Source organism: Hyperolius riggenbachi, chromosome 4, assembly GCF_040937935.1.
Source record: "Hyperolius riggenbachi isolate aHypRig1 chromosome 4, aHypRig1.pri, whole genome shotgun sequence".
Taxonomy (NCBI): Eukaryota; Metazoa; Chordata; class Amphibia; order Anura; family Hyperoliidae; genus Hyperolius; species Hyperolius riggenbachi.
The window spans coordinates 464,188,782-464,210,189 of record NC_090649.1 but is presented as its reverse complement, the minus strand read 5'-3'; the positions used below and the strand labels follow the sequence as shown (position 1 = coordinate 464,210,189).

The window sequence follows — 21,408 nt, the reverse complement described above, 5'->3', positions numbered from 1 at the left end:
TTTTGCATGTGCAAATTTTACACCATAAACACCCCCAACCCCCCCCATAATCCCCCACTGCAGCAGGCACAGCACACAGGAAGTGAGGTCAGAGCAGACAGGAAGCTGTGAGAGGCAGCAGCAGTAAGCAGCGCACAGTGATGAGAGCAGCCATACCTCCGGTGAGATCTACGCCAGTGGGGAAAAAAAATCAAACCAGAACACAGAACACAGGGTTAGTAGGGAGACGATGGAAAATGTTAGAGATTTTTTTCACATATGCTAATATAACATCCTGCATGTCTCCAGTGTTCCTACATACCACACGAGTCTGACAGTAAGGGTGGCCATACATAAGGCGACTTGACCGTATGACCATCCGATTCAAATATTATTATCGAATATGATTGAATGAAAATCAGTGCAGCCAAGAGCGTGCCCGATCGATGATGCGGCCAATTTCTGGCTGACATTGGTCGCATGTATGAATTGGACATGCTGCAAGATGTTGGGCCGTCATGGTCAATCAGAGGAGTGGCGTAATGGCGAGTGATGAACATGACACTTGGCACTGTCCCCCCTGATGTGAAATGTGCCCCCCCCCCAGTGCCTGATGCACTATATTTTACCTGTCCATGACCGCTGCTGCTCTGTCCATACACGCATCCCACGTGGTTGCCGACGTACACGCTGGTGGGTGTGTGACGTCACACACACGCATCCATTTTACTCCGGCAACCACGTGGGGTGCGTGTATGGATGGAGCCACCGGCGGATATGGACAGGTAAATTATAGAATATAGTGCATTGTTCACCGGGGAGGGGGGGCACATTTGACGTTAACCACTTGACCACAGTGTTAAACCCCCTTAAAGACCAGGTCATTTTTTAACAAATAGGCCACTGCAGCTTTATGGCCTCACTGCAGGGCCGCACAACTCAGCACACAAGTTCTTCCCCCCCCCCCCTTTTCTCCCCACCAACAGAGCTCTCTGTTGGTGGGCTCTGATCGCTCCCCCAATGTTTGTTTGTTTTTTGTAAATTTTTTTAAATATTATTCTTTTAATAAATTAACCTATTTATTTAAGAATTTTCCCTCCCTCCCCTCCCCCAGTCAGCCCATCACCGGCAATCGTTCTGTGTATCCTAGGGGGACAGCTGTGTCACACGGCAGTCCCCAGTACAGCGCTGCCTTAGATCACAGCGCTGTACAGTGTAAATAGATGGCGGTTTTGCTGTCTAACAGTCCCCGAGCGGCTGGGAGACTAAAGGCAGGGCAGAGCTCCGCCTACCAAGCGGAGATGCGCGTGCATCAGTGCGTGCAATCTCCAGCAAAAGCCAGACCCAGGACTTGATGCCAATTGGCGTTAGGCAGTCCTGGGGCTGCTGCCGCGGTCAGACCCCGTTGGCGAATGGCGTGACACGGTCTTTAGCTAGTTAAAGGGGACAGGGTCTGGCGGATGCGGAATCACGAGGTCTGGCAGATGCGGCATCAACAAATTCTTGAATTTGAAAAAGTTCTGTTCTTAATCCTAAATTTTATTGTTTACACCAATCTAGTTCTGAGTTTGAGTTTAGTTTTTCTTTTGCACATATCCTAAACCCTAAACTCTATACATTTCTGCATCCCCCCCCCCCCACGGAATATTCCGCAATACAGCAAAGGCTGGCTTTATACATTTCTTCCCAAAGGCCAGTTTCCCTCTTCTATGCGCAGCCCATCCATGGGACTACTGCGTACGCTCGGCCCAGGCTGCGCTCCCCCTCGATTGCGGTCCAGTAGTTGTGAGCGAGCATTTGGTGCATGCGCAGAACATTCCTGACCACGGTAGTGCCATAGAGAAGGCGCGCACAACCGGGGCAGCGCAAGTGGTGACAACGACACAACCGGGGGGACCTGAAGGACTACAGGGGGCTGGGAGGAGCCCAGGGTAAGTTAAACTGAACTTCTTTCCATCACTGAAGATTTCCTTTAAAGAGGACCTGAAAGAACTTATTCTCTGCTCTAAAAGATAAGCAACAGCATAATAATCTTTAAAGAAAAACATTTCTTCATTACAGCTGACACAAATCCTGCAATAAATCTAAAGTGTGTCTACTTCCTGCTTTCATGGAAGCAGACAAAGTTAACATCCTGTGTTTCCAAATTAGCTTCTCTGCAGAGGCAGCCAGCTGACAGATCACATTACACTTCGATTAGTCACAAATGAGGGGGAATAAGACAGGCTAAACTCTCTATATACACACAGGGTGCATTTCTCTGTTTTCCTTCTGTCCTGTGCAAGATTTCAGGTCCACTTTTAAGCATAGCTGTGTACAGAACTCACCTCCCCTGCCAGCTGCAGGAACAGCCTCCTGAAGTTGGAGTCGATGTGATCTTCATTCATATCCGGCTACAAATACACAAAGAAGACTTGTTGAAAGTGTTTTGCTAGGACTGATATAACTTATGGCATACCTTTATCGGCTGCAGAGTTCCACTCTAAAAACTGTAATGTAAACCTAGATTACCTCATCAATGTTCGCCTCGATCTCATCATCAATAACCCTGGAAAACAAAAATGTAAAATTTGGCATCAGTTGCAGTAAATGTTCATTGTATAAAACAGTTTCTCTATATCATTATTGATTTATAAAGCGCCAACATATTCCGTGGCGCTGTACAATTCCAGGAGCCGAATACAGTGCCAGAGTTATCTATAGCCGAGGCGGAAGGCGACTTCAGCTTGGCTATAAATATCTGGCACTGTATTTGGCCTGAGGAAGTGGGATGAGACCTGCGAAACGTGTTGCCAAATGCATATTTAAGTTCTTTGTCATTTTCTGATTTTGTCTTCATTAAGGCAAGCCACTTCGTCTTTTCTACTTTAACTATTTTTAATGCAGTTTTATCTTCATCTGGGCACCTCTTATCTCCCTTTGTGACACATTTAAGTAGATAAATACTTGTTCTACTTACATAACACATGCATTGTACTGTCCACGTTTTGATTTCAGTGAATGTTATATAGTAAATAAAGAGAAAACAGTTGCAGGCATTTTCCATCTTTACTGCCTCTGACTGAAGCCAATCATGTAAATTTCATCCCCTACTCTTTTTCTTCTATGCCTAAAATGGTGTACGCAGAACTGCACTGTCATATCTAGTTTGCTTTGAAATAAACACATGTGAGCAGAACGTAGGTCGGATTTCAGCAGCTTCTGCACCCTTTCTCAGCCTTGTGTCACACTAAACTGCCCTCAGCCAATCAGCAAGGAACAGGAATGTGGGAGGGGAAAAAGGGGAGAAAAGTGTAGGAGAAAAGAGCAGGGCTGAATGAGACTCATTGAGAATTAGTCTCATTACAGCAGACACATTATTATATTGGAATGTAGATTACATAAATAAACACAGAGCAGTGGGTAATAGGAATTTGATTTTATTGCAGTCAATTCCTCTTTAGAGAAATGAAAAATCAAGTCCTTCCACTAACAGGTTTCAGAGGGAATGCTTTGTCCCTGGAGGAAATGGAGAGCTGATCAGGCCGTCACTCACTGCGCCGCATGGACATCCATCCACTCCACTCCTACAGCACAGTGTATGTGTGGTATATATAGTGCAGGTAACTCCACCAAATGGATTTCCATCCCACAGATTCCGTATTAATAGCAAACATCTGCACTGCAGCATCTCAAAGCCAGCTCTGCTGAATCTCAGGGCTCAGACATATTACATCCATGGCAGGGATGACTTTCAATATGCATGATTTAACCACTTGAGGGCCACAGGTTTATAACCAAGTACCAGTGACCAGGCAATTTTTCTCAGTTCAGCACTACGCAGATTTAACAGTATATTGCACAGCCATACAACTTTCCACCTGCATGAATCTTAGCTCCTTTTCATGTCACTAGTAGGGCTTTCTCTTGGTGGTTTCTGATAGCTGCTGCGATCGTTCTTTTTTTTTTTTTTTAATTACTATGTAGTTCCCCCTCCCCCCCCCTTTCCCCCCTAAATTGGCCCTAGGCTACGATCCATACTTTTCCCTCCTCTCATAGGCATCAGCCTATGAGAGGAATTTGATTGTGAGCCCCTAAGAGGGACAGCTAAGTGTACCCTGTACAGCGCTGCGCTATATATGGCAGCGCTGTACAGATGTAAACAAACAGGTTTTTTGTTAACGGCTTGCCAGCCGCGATCGCGGGCTGGCAGGCTGATCACGGAGCTCCGCGGCTCTGCAGAGAACGGTTGAGTGTTCCCTGCTACTCTCCGCTCCCAGGACTTGACGCCAATCGGTGTTAGGCGGTCCTGGGTGAGCCACCCTTCCACCGCCAATCGGCATTAGGCGGTCGGGAGGGGGTTAAAGCAACACTGAACACACCCTTAAACAAAAACAAACAAACAAACAAAAACAGGTACCTATGGAGAGGGAAGGTTGGATCCCATAGAGCTATCCCAGGCCTCTCTCTATGCCCTCTAGCCTTCCCCCCTCCCCCCCCCCATTGAAATTCAGCACCTTCAAGGGAACCTTGGAAGGCCGGTTGAATACATGCAACCAGGGGACATAGCGAGGACTGTAAAGACTCTATGGGATCCAGAACCTTCCCTCTTCATAGGCAAGTATCTAATTTTTTATTTTTAGGGTGGCTTCAATCCTACTTTAACTTAGGCGTTTAATAAAGCTGGCGCCTTCATTTTGACATTTTTCACTACTTACGAGTGGCTTATTTGCGCTGCACATCCTAATATTAAAGTAAAGAAAAAAAAAATGTGTTTCACTTACCTGGGACTTCTACCAGCCCCCTGCAGCCATCCTGGGGCCTTGCCGGCTGGAGAACAGAGGACTGGCATGGGCACAGGACGGCTGCAGGTGGCTAGTAGAAGCTCCAGGTAAGAGAAACACTTTATTCCCTTCCTTTAAAGAGACTATGTAAGAAAAAAAACAACCCTCTGGGGGATACTTCCTTCGGGAGAGGGAAGCCTCAGGGTCCCAATGACGCTTTCCCGTCCTCTGCAGCTTAGGGGGATCCAGTGCTGGCTCAGCTGAAAGTCCCTCGACAAAGCCTGACAAGTGTGCGCAGGCGCGGGCAATATTTACCTACCGCAATCCTGCGCGGGTGCACTAGCAGCTCTTTGTTTGGGTAAGGCAGAAATGATCAAGTACAATCGATCTGCTCTACTGCGCAGGGGCATAGGACTCATGTATGCGCAGCAGAGCGGATACAATCAGGCTCCGCTATTTTCGCCTTAGCCCGTAAAAATAGCCACTTGCGCTGGATCGCGGTAGGTAAATATTTACCTCGCCGCTGTTCGAGGGGTCACAGCGCTGGATTGCTGGTACACCGGAGGATGGGGGAAGCCTCGTTAGGATCCAAAGGCTTTCCCCCTCCCGAGGTAAGTATCCCCCAGAGGGTTTTTTATTAATCTTACAGAGTCTCTTTAAGGACGGTAGTGGTAGGAGGATGGGCAATGCAGAAAGTTTACAAGTACTCCCGCCGCTTTAATTTGTATTTGCAAACTCATGCAAATAATCTGTGTCTGTAGAGACAGAGATGACTACAGCCGGCTGGGAGCAAGATGTGGAGTGTGTCTGTATGTCTGGTGTGTTCCAGTGCCTGATCCATGCATCGCCCTCAGTCTGCTCATTGGCATGCTCCGGAATTTGCAATATTTGTGGTCTGGCAACCACCGCAAACTTCTAGCACGCCTCTCTGCTATGCGGTCCTGATATGAAGGACTGTTGTGATAGGACCATGAGTGAAGGTGGCCATACATCAGGCAACTTGGTGGCCGATAGGCCATCCAATTCGATAATGAAAATCAGTGCCGCCTAGGGCATGCCCGATCGACAATGTGACCAATTTCAGGCCGACATTGATCGCATGTTTTGATAGGACATGCTGCAAGATGTAGGGCCAACATGCTTGATTGGGTAAAAGAAAGTAAAAACACAATCGAGAGCCCCCAATAGTGTATTACTGATGATAAAGGAATGCCAAGGTAGCAGCAATATGAAATATACTCACAAGTATGGGTAGCCGGGTTCAGGCAACCACTTAAAGCACTTAAGGGGATATTAGACCTGAGTTATGGCGCCTCTGTCTCCATTGCAATGCTTGATTGGGTGCATGGTAGTAACAATGTGTGATGTCGGGACGAGTTACGCACGTGACAGAACCCCCGGCGCTGTCCCCCCTGGTGTAATATGTGCCCCGTGTATGAATACTTTGCCGGTCGGTGTTCACCGCTGGCTCCATCTCCGCACCCTTGCTTCCATACACACGCCCCATGTGGTTGCCAGCATAACGTGGGCACTTGTGTGATGTCAGGAAGGAAGATTGCGGAGATGGAGCCAGTGGCGGACGCACTACAGGTAAACTATTCATGCACTGGGCACATTTTACACTGGGGAGGGGGGGCAGTGCTAGGGGCGGCAAGGGGCACCACAAGGCCGATTCCAGCAAGATTTCATGTTGAGATTGGTTGCAAATCGGCCTGCAGTGTATGGGCAGCTGACAGATCTCACTCCGATCAGTGAGAGATCTGTCTCTTGGTCAAATCTGACCATCATGGCCACCTTAACACAGGAAGTGTGTAAGTACTCCTGTGGATTAAACATGTATTTACTAATTCATAAAACTAATACCTGTGTATTTTTATAGACTACAGACAGTCCCCTACTCACAAACCGGTTCCTTTATGGGAGCTTGTAAAATGAGCCATGTCTTATCCATGGTGAAACCAGGGCCGGTTCATGAGATGAAACACCTGCATCAGGCGCAGAGATTAAAGGGGCAGCATGTTTGTACTATGTTTATGCTAACAGCATGCAGTCAGAGTAGGAGGAGATGCGAGAGGAGAGCGAGGTGAAGAGGTCATCATTGGGGAAAAGCAGCTTGTTGTGCTGTGTGAGGAGTCTGGCAGTGAGGGAGGAGGAGGGAGGTAGGAGAGCAGCAGTGTTTCCTTTGACTTGCACAGCAGAATGGAGGAGGTGGCACTGCTGTCCTAAATGAGAAAGAAAGTGTGGCTGAGGGTGAGCAGTTTATTTGCCACAGACTCACAGCCAGCCAGCGTGCTATTGTGTTGAGCTGCAGCATGTCACGTGAGAACATTAAATGAAGCAGAGTAAATGGTCAGTTGCCGTGCCATCATTCCCCCCCTGGGGGGGGGGGGGGGGGCACATTCTCACAATTTTGCCTCAGGCAGCAAAAAGTCCCTGGGTGTAAACGTGGATAAAGGAGTTACTTTTGGACAGCTCTGGATTTGGACACATTAATAATACAATGTTTTTTGGTTGTTTTCAATGTGTTATTTACAGTTTATACAATACTGCAACATGTAACAACAAAAATATGTAATAAACACAGCATTGTATATTTTATACATGGGGACAATTTTGTTTGTATGTTATGATACATTGTAACTGGAGTGGTTTGTAAGTAGGGGACTGTCTGCATTATGGCCCATACTCACGGGCAACTTCTAGGGCCTGTCGCCAGCACACGTGAGCGTGTGGGCGACAGCTCCTCGCCAGGTCCCTCCGCGTACACACGCGGAAGAGGGACCAGCGGCGCGACGGAAGCTGTCGCCGACGTTCCTCCTCCCCCCGCCGGAACCTCCGTATACTTCAATGGAGGTTGCGGTCGCTAGTCCGCGTACTCACGTGGACTAGCGACAGTTGCGGCGGCGACTGTCGCTAGGCGATTGACCGCGCCAATCGCCTGGCGACATCAGCGACGGGCGACAGTTCGGGGTGCGCGCCCGTGCAACGGCGCATACTCACGGGCGCGCGTGTTGCGGCGACAATTGTAGCCCGTGAGTATGGGCCATAGGAGACAGAGATCATTGTAACCGGCAGGGGTCAACCTGGAAGTATTTGTGGTGTTGGTTTGTACCAATGCCTGGTCTGGGTATCCCCCTCAGTCTGGTTATAAGCAAGCTCAGGAATTTTAGCTATGTTTGTGGTGTTTACTCACACGTAGCCCAATATAGTCCAGATACTAAGGCAATAGGCCAACATTCCCCAATAAAACCAGAAAAAGTCTCCAGTCACTAGCACAGAAGGAAAACTATCCAAAATCAGTATTTTATATACGCGTGGAAACCAATGGGTTTATCCTGCTGCCAGCCCGTTATAAAGGTAGCTATATACTTGTCAATTCTGGCCAAATTAATTCAATTAACCCATTAGCAGCTTCAATAGACTTATCACGTTTGAGATAATGCACTGCTTTTGACCTCAGATGGCAGAACTCATTGTGCTGTAAATTCTTGGAATGCTTTGATCTCTCTCTACTAGCAGAAAATATGGAAACTGAAAGCAGAAGTCCCGTTATTGTCTCACACTGCCCCCTAATGACAAGTGGCCATAAATACACATCACAGCAGCATTAATTATACAGTGGGATGCGAAAGTTTGGGCCACCTTGTTAATCGTCATGATTAACCTGTATAAATCGTTGGTCGTTACAATAAAAAATGTCAGTTAAATATATCATATAGGAGACACACACAGTGATATTTAAGAAGTGAAATTAAATTTATTGGATTTACAGAAAGTGCACAATAATTGTTTATTGGAACTCAAATTTGCTTGGTAAGCTCAGTGACTCCTGACCTACATACACAGGGGAATCCAATTATGAGAAAGAGTATTTAAGGGTGTCAATTGTAAGTTTCCCTCCTCTTTTAATTTTCTCTGAAGAGTAGCAACATGGGGGTCTCAAAACAACTCTCAAATGACCTGAAGACAAATATTGTTCTCCATCATGGTTTAGGGGAAGGATACAGAAAGCGGTCTCAGAGATTTCAGCTGTCTGTTTCCACAGTTAGGAACATATTGAGGAAATGGAAGACTACAGGCTCAGTTCAAGTTAAGGCTCGACGTGGCAGACCAAGAAAAATCTCAGATAGACAGGAGCGACGAATGGTGAGAACAGTCAGAGTCAACCCACAGACCAGCACCAAAGATTTACAACGTCATTTTACTGCAGATGGAGTCACTGTGCATCGTTCAACCATTCGGCGCACTTTACACAAGGAGATGCTGTATGCGAGAGTGATGCAGAGGAAGCCTTTTCTCTGCCCACAGCACAAACAGAGCCGCTTGAGGTATGCTAATGCACATTTGGACAAGCCAGCTTCATTTTGGAATAAGGTGCTGTGGACTGATGAAACTAAAATTGAGTTATTTTGGCATAACAAGGGGTGTTATGCACGAAGGAAAAATAACACAGCATTCCAAGAAAAACACCTGCTACCTACAGTAAAATATGGGTGTGGTTCCATCATGCTGTGGGGCTGTGTGGCCAGTGCAGGGACTGGGAATCTTGTTAAAGTTGAGGGATGCATGGATTCCGCTCAGTATCAGCAGATTCAGGACACCAATGTCCAGGCATCTGTGACAAAGCTGAAGCTGCGCCAGGGCTGGATCTTTCAACAAGACAACGACCCTAAAACCTGCTCAAAATGCACTAAGGCATTCATGCAGAGGAACAAGTACAATGTTCTGGATTGGCCATCTCAGTCCCCAGACCTGAATATAATTGAAGATCTGTGGTGTGAGTTAAAGGAAGTTGTACATGCTCGGAAGCCATCACCCTGAATGAACTTGAAATGGTTTGTAAAGAGGAATGGTCCAAAATACCTTCAACCAGAATCCAGACTCTCATTGGAACCTACATGAAGCGTTTAGAGGCTGTAATATTTCTGCAAAAGGAGGATCTACTAAATATTGATTTAATTTTTTTTTTTATTATTTTGTTTAATTAATTAAAGTAAACATTAAGTTTACTGGATTTACAGTGCGCAATAATTGTTTAAACTTAAACTTCTCAAATTTTACTGTGTGTGTTTCCTATATGATATAAGTGACATTTTTTATTGTAACAACCAATGATTTACACAGGAAAATGATGAGGATTAACAAGGTTGCCTAAACTTTTGCATCCCACTGTAAGTAAGGAAATGTAACAAAGAAGAAATAAAAAAAATGTGCGAAAATAAAATTGGCCTGGAGCACATGCAAGCCTCAAAATAAATTGGCTGCTTTTATCAGACGGGTGGCCAAGCGAACAGGTTGGTGTCAGATATGATTAAAGTGACCAAAACTGCTGTAAATACCACATATTGTACAACTACATTACATCTAGACACACACATGGAGATGTTCACCAGATGTGTTGCATGCGTGGATCCGGTTGGGCCCCAGTTTTGGGTCACTGCATTGGCCCGGGTCACTTACTGTGTCTGTGCATTCTTCTCAGAGAAGACCCGCATGCAGAAGTCGCCCACTTTATGGGGCTCGAAGGTGGAGGGGACAATGACGTACTCTCCGGGGGGCAGGCGGAACCTCTGCAGGACCTCGCGCAGGTTGATGAAGGTGTCGGAGCGCGCCAAGGCCTTGTTCCTCAGGAAGAAATCCCTGTTCAGGTGAACGTTGGTCTGACCCCGCAGCTGTCACAAGAGACAAAAAAAAGACTGCATGTAAAGCAGACTAAAAACGCTTATGTTTTATTTATTTTTTTAATCTAAAAACACATGTACAAGGTAGTTCTATTCAGCCTCATACCTGAACAAGGGGTGTAACCATAGACCCTGCAAGGGATAAAGCCGCAGTGGGGACCAGAGGCCGCAGGGGGCCCTATGGGGGGGGGGGAGAAGTTTCTTTTCCCTGTCCCCAGAGACTGACAACAAAAGGGCACAGAGAGAATTTTTTTCTGCTCTCTGCACAATTGTTCTACTGACTGCATCTGCACAGCCCCTGATAAGAATTCATACAAAGTTTTGCAGACAAAGATTTGTGGACAGTCCCTATTCAGTGTTCTGCAGGGTCTTGTGCACAGTGCTGCTCTACCCCCAGCCAGTGCTGTGTACTGTAGTGATGCTTGAGGAGTCTGGCCACGGAGAGAAAAAGCTTTCTGCTCTCTGCACAATTGTTCAAATGACTGCATCTGCTCAGCCACTGATTACAAATCTTGTCTACAAAACGTTGGATGATTCGTTGACAGCCCTTATTCAGTGTGCAGCAGGCTCTTGTGTACAGCTCCCTGTCCCCGGCCTCTCTACCCCTCCCCAAGTGCTCTGTACTGTACTGATGCTGGAGAAGTCTGCAGAGCCAGTTCTGCTCCATCAGAGATGGACAGAGCGAGTGTAATAAGCTGAGGCTGGGAGCCCACTTCTCTGTCAGTTTTCTGTATGTGTTTTCTGCACATCATGTGTGTCTGTATGTGTGAAAGCTTGCACATTTTATCACAGAAGCTGATGTAATTGATATAGAGAAAATGCCTGCAGTGCTTCACTGCTGTCTGTTTATATCTGCATGGGGAAAACACATTCAAGTGTGCACTAGCCAGTAGCCAACTGAATAACATTGGTTCTCATTTCACCTGTGCAGAAAGCGAGGGGGGGGGGGGCATCCACAGTTTTGCAGAGGGCAGAGTGATTCTAGTTACGACGTGTCCTGAACTGTATCACCTGGTTTCATTTATGCATTCTCTTAAGCTGCTTTCACAGTGGGACATTACAGGTGCACGTTAGAGCAGCCTGTAACGCAGCCCAACTCACAGTAATGATAAATCAATGGGCTGTTCACAGTGCCCACATTGCGTTACAGTGTAACGCTGGACGTTCTATGAAAGTGCAGCATGCTGTGCGTTATACGCGGTTTTAGCTGTATTAGACTGTTTGCACATGCTCAGTAAGGGGAGAGTCCGCTATTGTTCCTAGCCACATGGCTAATTAATAATCACTGCACTATAGTGTTGTCCAGATCATGAACGATTCGGATCTTTGTGGATCTTGTTTGTGAGTCGAATCATCCAGATCATCACAATGAATGATTCGGTTCACAGTAGATGTCTGGAAGAAACAGGAACTGCAGCTTCTGTGCACAATCTTCCTGCTGCATCTCTCCCTTCCCCATTAGCACCCTCAATGTGCCCTCATTCTCCTGCACCTCTCACTCTGCTGCACCCCTGCTTCCTGCTTCCCTAGTAAAATGATTCAAAGATTTGGTTCAAAGATCCAGATCTTTTCAATGATCCGATTCAAATCATCCGAATCATTGAAAAGATCCGGACTTCCCAGGATAGAACCAAGAGCCTCATAATGCTGCTCAATCTGACTTCCAACTTCAACACCACCATACGTTGCGTTAGGGGCACGTTATGCGACCGTAACGTCCCCTAAAATGCAACGTCTTGGTGTGAAAGAGGCCTTAATGTAGTCCTGAATAAAGGGTGGGTGCCATCTTTGCTATACATTCAGTTTATTAAAGGTTTGCTGAGAAACTTCAGCTTGCATCGGAGAACTACACTGAAGCACAGACTGGTGCGGGGCATTCTGCAGCCTCTGCTGGTGTTAAGCTGGAGGGGCCATACACTAATAGATGGCAACCAAATTCGACCATCAGACTGATCCCTTTCAGGAATCTTTCCACACACTACACAGATTTTCAATAGATTTCCACATAAAATCAACTGAAAATCTGTGATGCTGCTGCCACCTTTCTCCCCCAGTTACTGTGTGCCACTGGGTGTTGTCAGTGGAGCTAACTCTAACCTGTCTGCCACCGCACCTCCCCGTGTCTACTCTCCATGCCACGGTGCTCCTCCCTGTGTCTTTTTCCCAGGGCGCCTGTGTCATGTGACAAATACTAGAGCCCAAACACTAAAGGTCTGGCAGGTATGCCACCAGATCTCTAGTGTTCGGTCTCTAGTGTTAGTCACATGACAATGGAGCTCTGGTTGAGAAGACACAGGGAGGAGCACGGTAGCATAGAGAGAGGACACCGAACATGGAAAGAGGCACACTGGTGGAGAGGCGAGAGTTAGCTCTGCTGCCAACTCTGCAGGTTGGTTATCCCCAAATCGAACCCTGCTACCACCACGCTCCAGAACTGCTGCCGAGAGCACGGTCTTTTATCTGATACAACCGACAGATTTGATCGATTTTGGACCTAAAAATCGATTGGACACAGTATGCAGAATCGATTTCAAGCAGATTAGATCACAGTGATCAAATATGCTGGATATCATCAGGAAAAAAGGATAAAAAGCATGACCACCTTTAGTCTCACAACATGCATCTTGTTGGACATAGTATCTAAAGGCCGGTACACAGTCTACAGGGTTTTTGACCAAGGTGCCTGGACAGAGGTCTGTTGAAGTCAGACCTATTTCTATAGCAGAAATGTGTGATACATACATGTAATTTATAGTGCATTAACTCTGGGAGAAATGAACTTTTGTTTTGTTGATGTCACTTACGTTGTTGATGTTACTTACTGCAGGTAGTAAAAACCTGACCAGTCTGATGCATTTTAGACTAGCCCATCTCCTCATGGGGGATTCTCAGTATTAAACTTTATTTTTTGCAAAAGCACTCTCTGGAAAGGATCTACAGAAAGATGATATATATAATGTATATATATATAAAAATTTTTTAGAAACCCCCATGAAGTGATGGAGTAGTCCAAAACCTGAAAGATCTGTCAGATTTTTACTACCTACTTTGGGGGAAACGTACATTTATTTGTATTTGAAATTTTTTTTTTTTTGCGACAGATCCCTTAAGTGAGAATTGGCGGCTGATTCCACTGTTCAACTTCAATGGACTCAGCCGCCAATTCCCGTTTAAAGGGCATCTTAAGTGGTTAACCTACCTGCAAAAGCACTCAATCATGGCTCCTCCTATCTCCATAGAAACAGAATCCGTTACAGACCCACTCACAGGCTAGAGTTCTATCCTGGTGGGTGGCACGAATTGCGCTGAAGTAGCGCCTGTGTACAACGTACCTTCATGCATAGTCACATGATCAGGTGCTAAGGTGGAGCTTTTTCTTTCCTCCTGTATTTTCCACAAAATATTAGGAAAATGGATGAATAAAAGCTGGCATCAACTCCCCCGGCTGCCTGTCAATGATGCAGACAAACGCAATTCCTGTTTTGAGGTCCACTTTAATTGCGTATCTGTTGGCTCTCCACCTATACGCTAACCCGGAAACAGCCTTGCTAGAGTCCCAGGCTCACATCCCGGCCCTGACATCACCTGCTTCGGAATATGAGCTTTCTCCCCAGAAACAGAAGAAGAAAACTATGTGGCCAGGCCGAAATATAACAGCCATTAATTATTACCACACATTACATCCTGAAGTTTCCATGTACTAGTTGCTGTATGCAAATGCTTATTGTCTCTGCTCTGTTAAAAACTATCAGGCCAGATGAATGCACCTCTAGATTCACTTTACTTATTCACTTATCTACTGTATGTGTGATAAGTACGCTCCCACACAGAAATGGGGTCACATTTTGGGGCACACAAATAGAATAGACATCTGTTCTGTATAGCCCAAATATTTTTTTTATCCGTGAGCAAATAAGGAAAACCATGTTTCACTTGACATTATCACACTTGTTTTGCTTTGTGCCATGGCAATATAAATATATACATTAAACATAATACCAAGTCCTTCTGTAAATGTCACCAATAATATAAGCTATAAAACATACCTGAGGTGGAACCTGAGGAGAGAACAAGAGGAAGAGATTGTTAATAGGGCATACAATAATATAGGACACACGGCATATAGAATATAAAAGGTTTTACACAATCTTTCTATACAACTGATTTAAATCATTTAAAAATTCAAATGATTTGCTTGTATCATGTATAGCAGTGGTCCTCAAACTAAGGCCCGAGGGCCGAATGTGGCCCCCTAAAGCTTTTTTTACCGGCCCCCCACACACAAAATGTATTACCTATCGATGTGGTCAGCTACATCTTTAAATATTAGTAGTCCGCATATAGAATAGCAGTGCTGGCACCACCCATCCACATGGAAGCCAGAAAGCAGTAATTCGCTGGTTTCCAATCAAATTCCACATCAGGTGACACTGCTGTCCAATCAGACTGCAGGTTGTCACCTGAGTATGCTTCACTGTCTGGCCCGTAAAGACTTCTACATCATTTTATGTATACTCCAGCCCTCCAGCAGTCTGAAGTATGTTGACCCCGCCCTCAGCCCAAAACGTTTGGGGACCCCTGGTGTATAGCCACCTTTACAAACTGCATTCAAAAAAAGGTGGTCCGCATCCAGAGTTCTCTACAAACAGTAATCTCTTTATTAGGGACTTATCCCTACAGCCAAAACAGGTACAAAAGCTGACATGTTTCGGGCATGCGGCCCTTAATCATAGCTTGCCAATTTACAAACTGCCTAAGAGAGGAGAGAGCAGACAGACCCATTGTATTGATTTACTCTTACTAGTAAAAGAAGGGAGATGCAACCATAGAACCTTGCCACCCATTACTAACAAACTATCACTACACAGGGCAGGCTGCTACATATATAGATGTGGGAGAGGCCCTCAAGCCGAGCGATGACCCAATTCTGCTTACTGCACAGCATGAGGAGAGGTTGTGGAGAACAAGGAACTTATGCCCTACACTGGCAGAACACCAAGCTTGATAAAACGGGAAGCTTAGATTTGATGACTGGAGGGGAAAGGGGGGGGGGAGGGGGTGGAGTTAATGAACACCAGGGAACTGTATAAGGCAGGTAGGACCACTAGATACCATGGAACTGTATATAGAGAAGGGAGGGAGGACCACTAGACACCAGGGAACTGTATAGGGGAGGAAGGACCATTAGACACCAGGGAACTGTATGTATAGGGGGGAGGGAGGACCACTAGATACCAGGGAACTGTACAGGGAAGGTAAGACCACTAGACACCAGGGAACAGTATAGAGGAGGGAAGACTACTAGATACCAAGGAACAGTATAAGGGAGGGGAGCCACTAGACACCAGGAAACTCTATAGGGAGGGGGGCACTAAATGCTTTAAGATTCTTGAAAAACCTGAGGCTGAGAAGAAGTCTTGGAAACCATCTGTGTGACGGGAACCCACCTCATAGATGGCAAATCCGATGGTGTGCATGTCTTCCCCCATCTTGCGGGCTTTCCTGCGGTTCTTCTGAATCAGCCCCACCAGGAAGGTGCAGCCCTCCTCGCCATCATTTGGGTCATCGTCCTCCTCATCCAGCTTTATCAGATACTGCGGGTTAATCCAGAAGGTGTCTGCAGACAGGAACAACATGGAGGTACTCATCACTGTGCTGCAGATCCTAGTTCTCCTGCCCCTCAGCTAGAGATCGGATTGGATAAAGCATGATCCAGTCTTCTGGGTGTTCTAATGCTTTGATTGGTCACAGAATGCTACAGCCCTGTGCTGTGAAAAAGCTAAAGATCTGTAAAGTGTCATGGTCACTGGATTTAAAGGTTACCTGACCCGAGGCAAAGCTATCAGAGATACGTACAGAGGTATGTCAATGCTCAGGGCCGGTTTAACCAGTTCAGAACCACAGGCTTACACCCCTCTAGTGACCAGGCCATTTTTCACAAAACAAGGCTGTGCAGCTTTGTCAGCTTGTTGCACAGCCATAACACTTACAACACAAATGAATTTTTCCTCCTTTAGGAAGGTCTCTAATCGCTGCTGCGATTTTTTTTTTCCCAATGAAAAAAAACAGACAGGCTTTTTCCTCACTCCCCACTCCCTCTTTCCCCATCTTAAACTAGCCCTGGATGGCGATCCGTCCTCTTCCCCGCCTCTCATAGGCACCAGCCTATGAGAGGGCTTTATTCCCGGGCCACTCTGAGGTACAGCCGAGTGTCTCCTGTACAGCGCTGCAGTAGCACTGTACAAATGTAAACAAAGGGGTTTTTATTACCCTTTCGGTTAAAAACAAACAGTCTGCTAGGCGCGATCACATGTGCGCGATCGTTCCCTGCTAAACTACAGCTCCAGGACTTGACGCCAATTGAAATTAGGGGGTCGTACGGTGGTTAAGGTGCCCCGGGACAAACTTAAAGGGGCACTATGGCGAAAAATTGTAAAATTTAAAAAATATGTGCTATCATAGACAAATAAGAAGTATGTTTTTTCCAGAGTAAAATGTAATGCCATAAATTACTTTTCTCCTATGCTGCTGTCACTTACAGTAGGTAGTAGAAATCTGACAGAAGGGACAGGTTTTTGACTAATCCATCTCTTGATAGGGGATTCTCAGCAAGGCTTTTATTGTTTATGAAGATATTCCATAAAAAGGCTTTAAATAATGATGCTGGCCAACTTCCCTGCTCGCTACACAGTTTTTTTGGCAGTTGGACAGAGCAACTGCCATTCACTAAGTGCTTTTGAAAATAAATAAATCCCTGAGAATCCCCCATGAAAAGATGGACTAGTCCAAAGCCTGTCGGTTCTGTCAGATTTCTACTACCTACTGTAAGTGACAGCAACATAGGAGAAAGTTAATTTATGGCTCATTTTACTCTGGGAAAAAAACGTACATCTTATTTGTATATGTTTGCACATATTTTAAAATTTTAATTTTTTTTGCCATAGTGCCCCTTTAAAGGACTTACGAGGCCAAGAGGAGTAAAAAGTTAATTACTTGCATGGTCGTTTCAGGCACGGAGGACGCCGTCCGCGCCCTCTGTGCCGCTCCGCCGGGTCCCCCCGCTCATTATCCCTCCGGGCCGGCTCCCAACCCCACGGCCCGGGCTCTCCTGCCTCTTCAAAGATGGCCGCCTCTTCTGGCCGCGGCTGCGCAGTCCGCCTGGCCGCGAGTGCGGCTGCGCAGCCTAGTGCCAACCCCCCTACGTAGCGTGGATCGGAGGGGTTGGCACTAGGGCTGCGCAGCCGCACTCGTGGCCAGGCGGACTGCGCAGCCGCGGCCAGAGGAAGCGGCCATCTTTGAAGAAGAAGGAGAGCCCGACCCGGGCCGTGGGGTCGGGAGCCGGCCCGGGGGGGATAATGAGCGGTGGGACCCGGCGGAGCGGCACGGAGGGCGCGGACGGCATCCTCCGTGCCTGAAACGACCATGCAAGTAATTAACTTTTTTTACTCCTCTTGGCCTCGTACGTCCTTTAACCACTTGCCGACCGCACGCTTATACCGTGCGTCGGCAAAGTGGCAGCTGCAGGACCAGCGACGCAGTACTGCGTCGCCAGCTGCAGGCTGATTAATCAGGAAGCAGCCGCTCGTGCGAGCGGCTGCTTCCTGTCAAATCACGGCGGGGGGCTCCGTGAATAGCCTGCGGGCCGCCGATGGCGGCTCGCAAGCTAAATGTAAACACAAGCGGAAATAATCCGCTTTGTTTACATTTGTACGGCGCTGCTGCGCAGCAGCGCCGTAAGGCAGATCGGCGATCCCCGGCCAATCAGCGGCCGGGGATCGCCGCCATGTGACAGGTGACGTCCTGTCACTGGCTGCACAGGACGGATAGCGTCCTGTGCAGCCCAGATCTCCCGGGGGAGAAGGTAGGAGAGGGAGGGGGGAGAATGTCGCCGCGGAGGGGGGCTTTGAGGTGCCCCCCCCCGCAAAATGCCTGCAAGTAGGAGCGATCAGACCCCCCCTGCACATCATCCCCATAGGGGGGAAAAAAGGGGGGCGATCTGATCGCTCTGTGTGGCCGCGGATCTGTGCTGGGGGCTGCAGAGCCCACCCAGCACAGATCCAAACAAACAGCGCTGGTCCTTAAGGGGGGGTAAAGGGTGGGTCCTCAAGTGGTTAAGCTGGGGCCCCCTCCTTCCCTGTGGGTTAGTATCCCCCCCCCCCCCCCCCCACACACACACACAAGGCTAACCCAAGCCTCACAGGTTACCTGGGAAATTGCGGCAGCCGCCAGCAGTGGAACCCCGCCTCCACATCCCGTCCATCTTCATCAGACTCCACTTCTTGTATTTCTCTGAGCTCAGGGTGTCGGGGGTGAGGTTACAGATCTCCAGCCTCGAGAAGTTTCTTAAGAAGTCCGTGAACGACATCCTGCCGAGGACAGGAAATAATTGCTTTTCATATTGGTTTTGCACTTTTATAGAGCTGATAGACTGAAGAAAGATTTACAGAGAACACACCGCTATTCTGCTCTCTCCTCATGTGACCCGGGTGTGTTCCCTATTGTTCAGAAGCCAGTTAGCCAACTAGTATGTCTAGAGGACAACTGAAGCAAGAGCGATATGAAGGCTGCCATATGTATTTCCTTTTAAAGGAAAACTGTATTAAGAGGGATATGGAGGCTGCCATATTTTCTTTTAAGCAATACCAGTTATCTGGCTGACCTGCTGATCCTCTGCCTCTAATACTTTTAGCCATAGCCCCTGAACAAGCATGCAGCATATCAGGTGTATCTGATATTGTCAGATCTGACAAGATTAGCTGCATGCTTGTTTCTGGTGTTATTCAGACACTACTGCAGCCAAATAGACCAACAGGGCTGCCAGGCAACTGGTATTGCTTAAAAGGAAATAAATATGGCAGCCTCAATATTCTTCTCACTTCAGTTGTCCTTTAAAGTGACAATGACGTGACATTCTGAGATAAATGTATATAAGTAGAAGCGTGCATGAAAAAGGAACTTTAATCCAGGATTGAACGTCAATCACTAGCTGATACCCCCTTTCCCATGAGAAAATCTTATCTTGTAATAGTGCACCGGGGACATCTGTATGGCTGATGTTGTGGTGAAACTCCTCCCACAGTGTGACGTCATAACCATGGCCCCGACAGTTTGCTGTCTGTGAACCTAATTGAATTGTGGGAATTAACGGCTTTTTCCAACTGCCAAGCAAGCAGTATCTCCCTCTATGCACAGAACTCTCAGAAAATGAACATTCTGCAGAGATCACCTGGCAGGACTTAAAGGGGCACTACAGCGAAAAACTGTAAAATTTAAAATATGTACAAACACATACAAATAAGAAGTACATTTTTTTCCAGAGTAAAAATGAGCTATAAATTACTTTTCTACTATGTTGCTGTCACAGTAGGTTGTAGAAATCTGACAGAATTGACAGGTTTTGGACTAGTCCATCTCTTTATAGGGGATTCTCAGGGATATATTTATTTTCAAAAGCACTTATTGAATGGCAGTTGCTCTGTCCAACTGCCAAAAAACTGTGCAGGGAGCAGGGAAGCTGGCCAGCATCTTTGTATAAATCCTTTTTAGGGAATATCTTTATAAAGAATAAAAGCTTTGCTGAGAATCCCCTATGAAGAGATAGACTAGTCCAAAACCTGTCACTTATGTAAGGATTTCTACTACCTACTGTAAGTGGCAGCAACATAGGAGAAAAGTAATTTATGGCTCATTTTACTCTGGAAAAAACATACTTCTTATTTGTGTATGTTTGCACATATTTTAAAATTTACAATTTTTCACCGTAGTGCCCCTTTAAGGTACGTACACACATCTGATATTTCTGAACGACTTGTCGTTCAAACCTGTCATTTGAAGTTTGGCGTGTGTACGAAGAATCGTTAGACTGATAGCAGCAGTTTTGACTGATCCGCTCGGCAGATCCATCGAGTAACTCGTTTAAACGACAGTTAGGTCGGTACATGACTTGTTTGCCGCAAGCAACGAGTCCGTCAGACCCTCCCGCTGGGCGGACGTTCAGCCGGCAGTAGCACGTGGGCACGCGCTGTCGGCAGACTGATAAGGCTATTTCTGGAAGGGAGCGCGCATGCACCCTGTAATGCTGCAGCGGTGACGGACCGTTTTTTTTTAACAGGCTTGGGTCAGCTAGTAAGCAATATTATTCATTATGTTATGTTTAATACAGCTCTTCTTTAAAAGCCTCAGGCATGGCAATGTCCTATTACCCCTTTTTATTTCAGGTAAGCTAGCACCCAGGTCCTACTGCACACCTAGGGGATGATTCACTAAACCTTGCTATGACAAATAGCAAGCCTTATCAGAGATAGCACGCCTTATCAAAGAAGAACACCTCCAGAAAGCTCACACAGGAAGGTCTCAACAATTCATCTTGGTTGCAGATTTCACCTTATATTTCATTACTGGGTAAACTGCACATTTATTTAAAAAAAAAAGAAGCTTTTTTCTGTTCTTCCCGCTGCAGCCAGAGCCAGATTTAAGCCAAGGCCCATAGGCCATGGCCTAGGGCACCACAGGATAAAGGGCGGGGGACAGCAGGTTATACTAGGGGAACGGGATGGGTCAACTTGCTAGCTATACTGGAGGTGATCAGGCAATTTATATGAAATAGGGGGAGGGTCATCTGGCTTCTTATACTAGAAGGAAGGTGGGGAGGGGTCAGAAGGATGCGTACGTTAAAAAGGGGCGCTGGGAAAAAAGGGCGCCGGGTTTTTAACGATAAGCATGGATAACGTTTAAAAATGAATTGTACTGTATTTCGTTTAAAATTAATGGTTTTTAAAGTTATAAATCATTAAATAATGTGCATTAAATCGGCAATTGTAAAAACGTTAATCTTTCGTTTAAATACTGAAACGTATAATAACGTTTAAAAAAAAAAATTACTAAGTAACCCTCCCTGTACCTACCCCTAACCCCTAGACCCCCCTGTTGATGCCTAAACCTAAGACCCCCCCTTTGGTGCCTAAGTAACCCTCCCTGTACCTACC

At 46.5% G+C, this 21,408-nt stretch overlaps 1 protein-coding gene across 1 annotated transcript in view; it reads right to left on the bottom strand.

Annotated features, from left to right (window-relative positions):
* The window catches only part of LOC137504430 (calpain-2 catalytic subunit-like), an 88,818-nt gene that overhangs the window by 19,897 nt on the left and 47,513 nt on the right, over positions 1 to 21,408 (bottom strand). Inside the window, exons 9-14 of the mRNA XM_068232843.1 lie at positions 18,629 to 18,789; positions 15,871 to 16,040; positions 14,470 to 14,481; positions 10,203 to 10,414; positions 2,491 to 2,527; positions 2,307 to 2,372 (exon numbers count right to left, since the gene is read on the bottom strand). Of these exons, the coding sequence (XP_068088944.1) occupies positions 2,307 to 2,372; positions 2,491 to 2,527; positions 10,203 to 10,414; positions 14,470 to 14,481; positions 15,871 to 16,040; positions 18,629 to 18,789 (658 nt within the window). The remainder of the gene's footprint in view (positions 1 to 2,306; positions 2,373 to 2,490; positions 2,528 to 10,202; positions 10,415 to 14,469; positions 14,482 to 15,870; positions 16,041 to 18,628; positions 18,790 to 21,408) is intronic.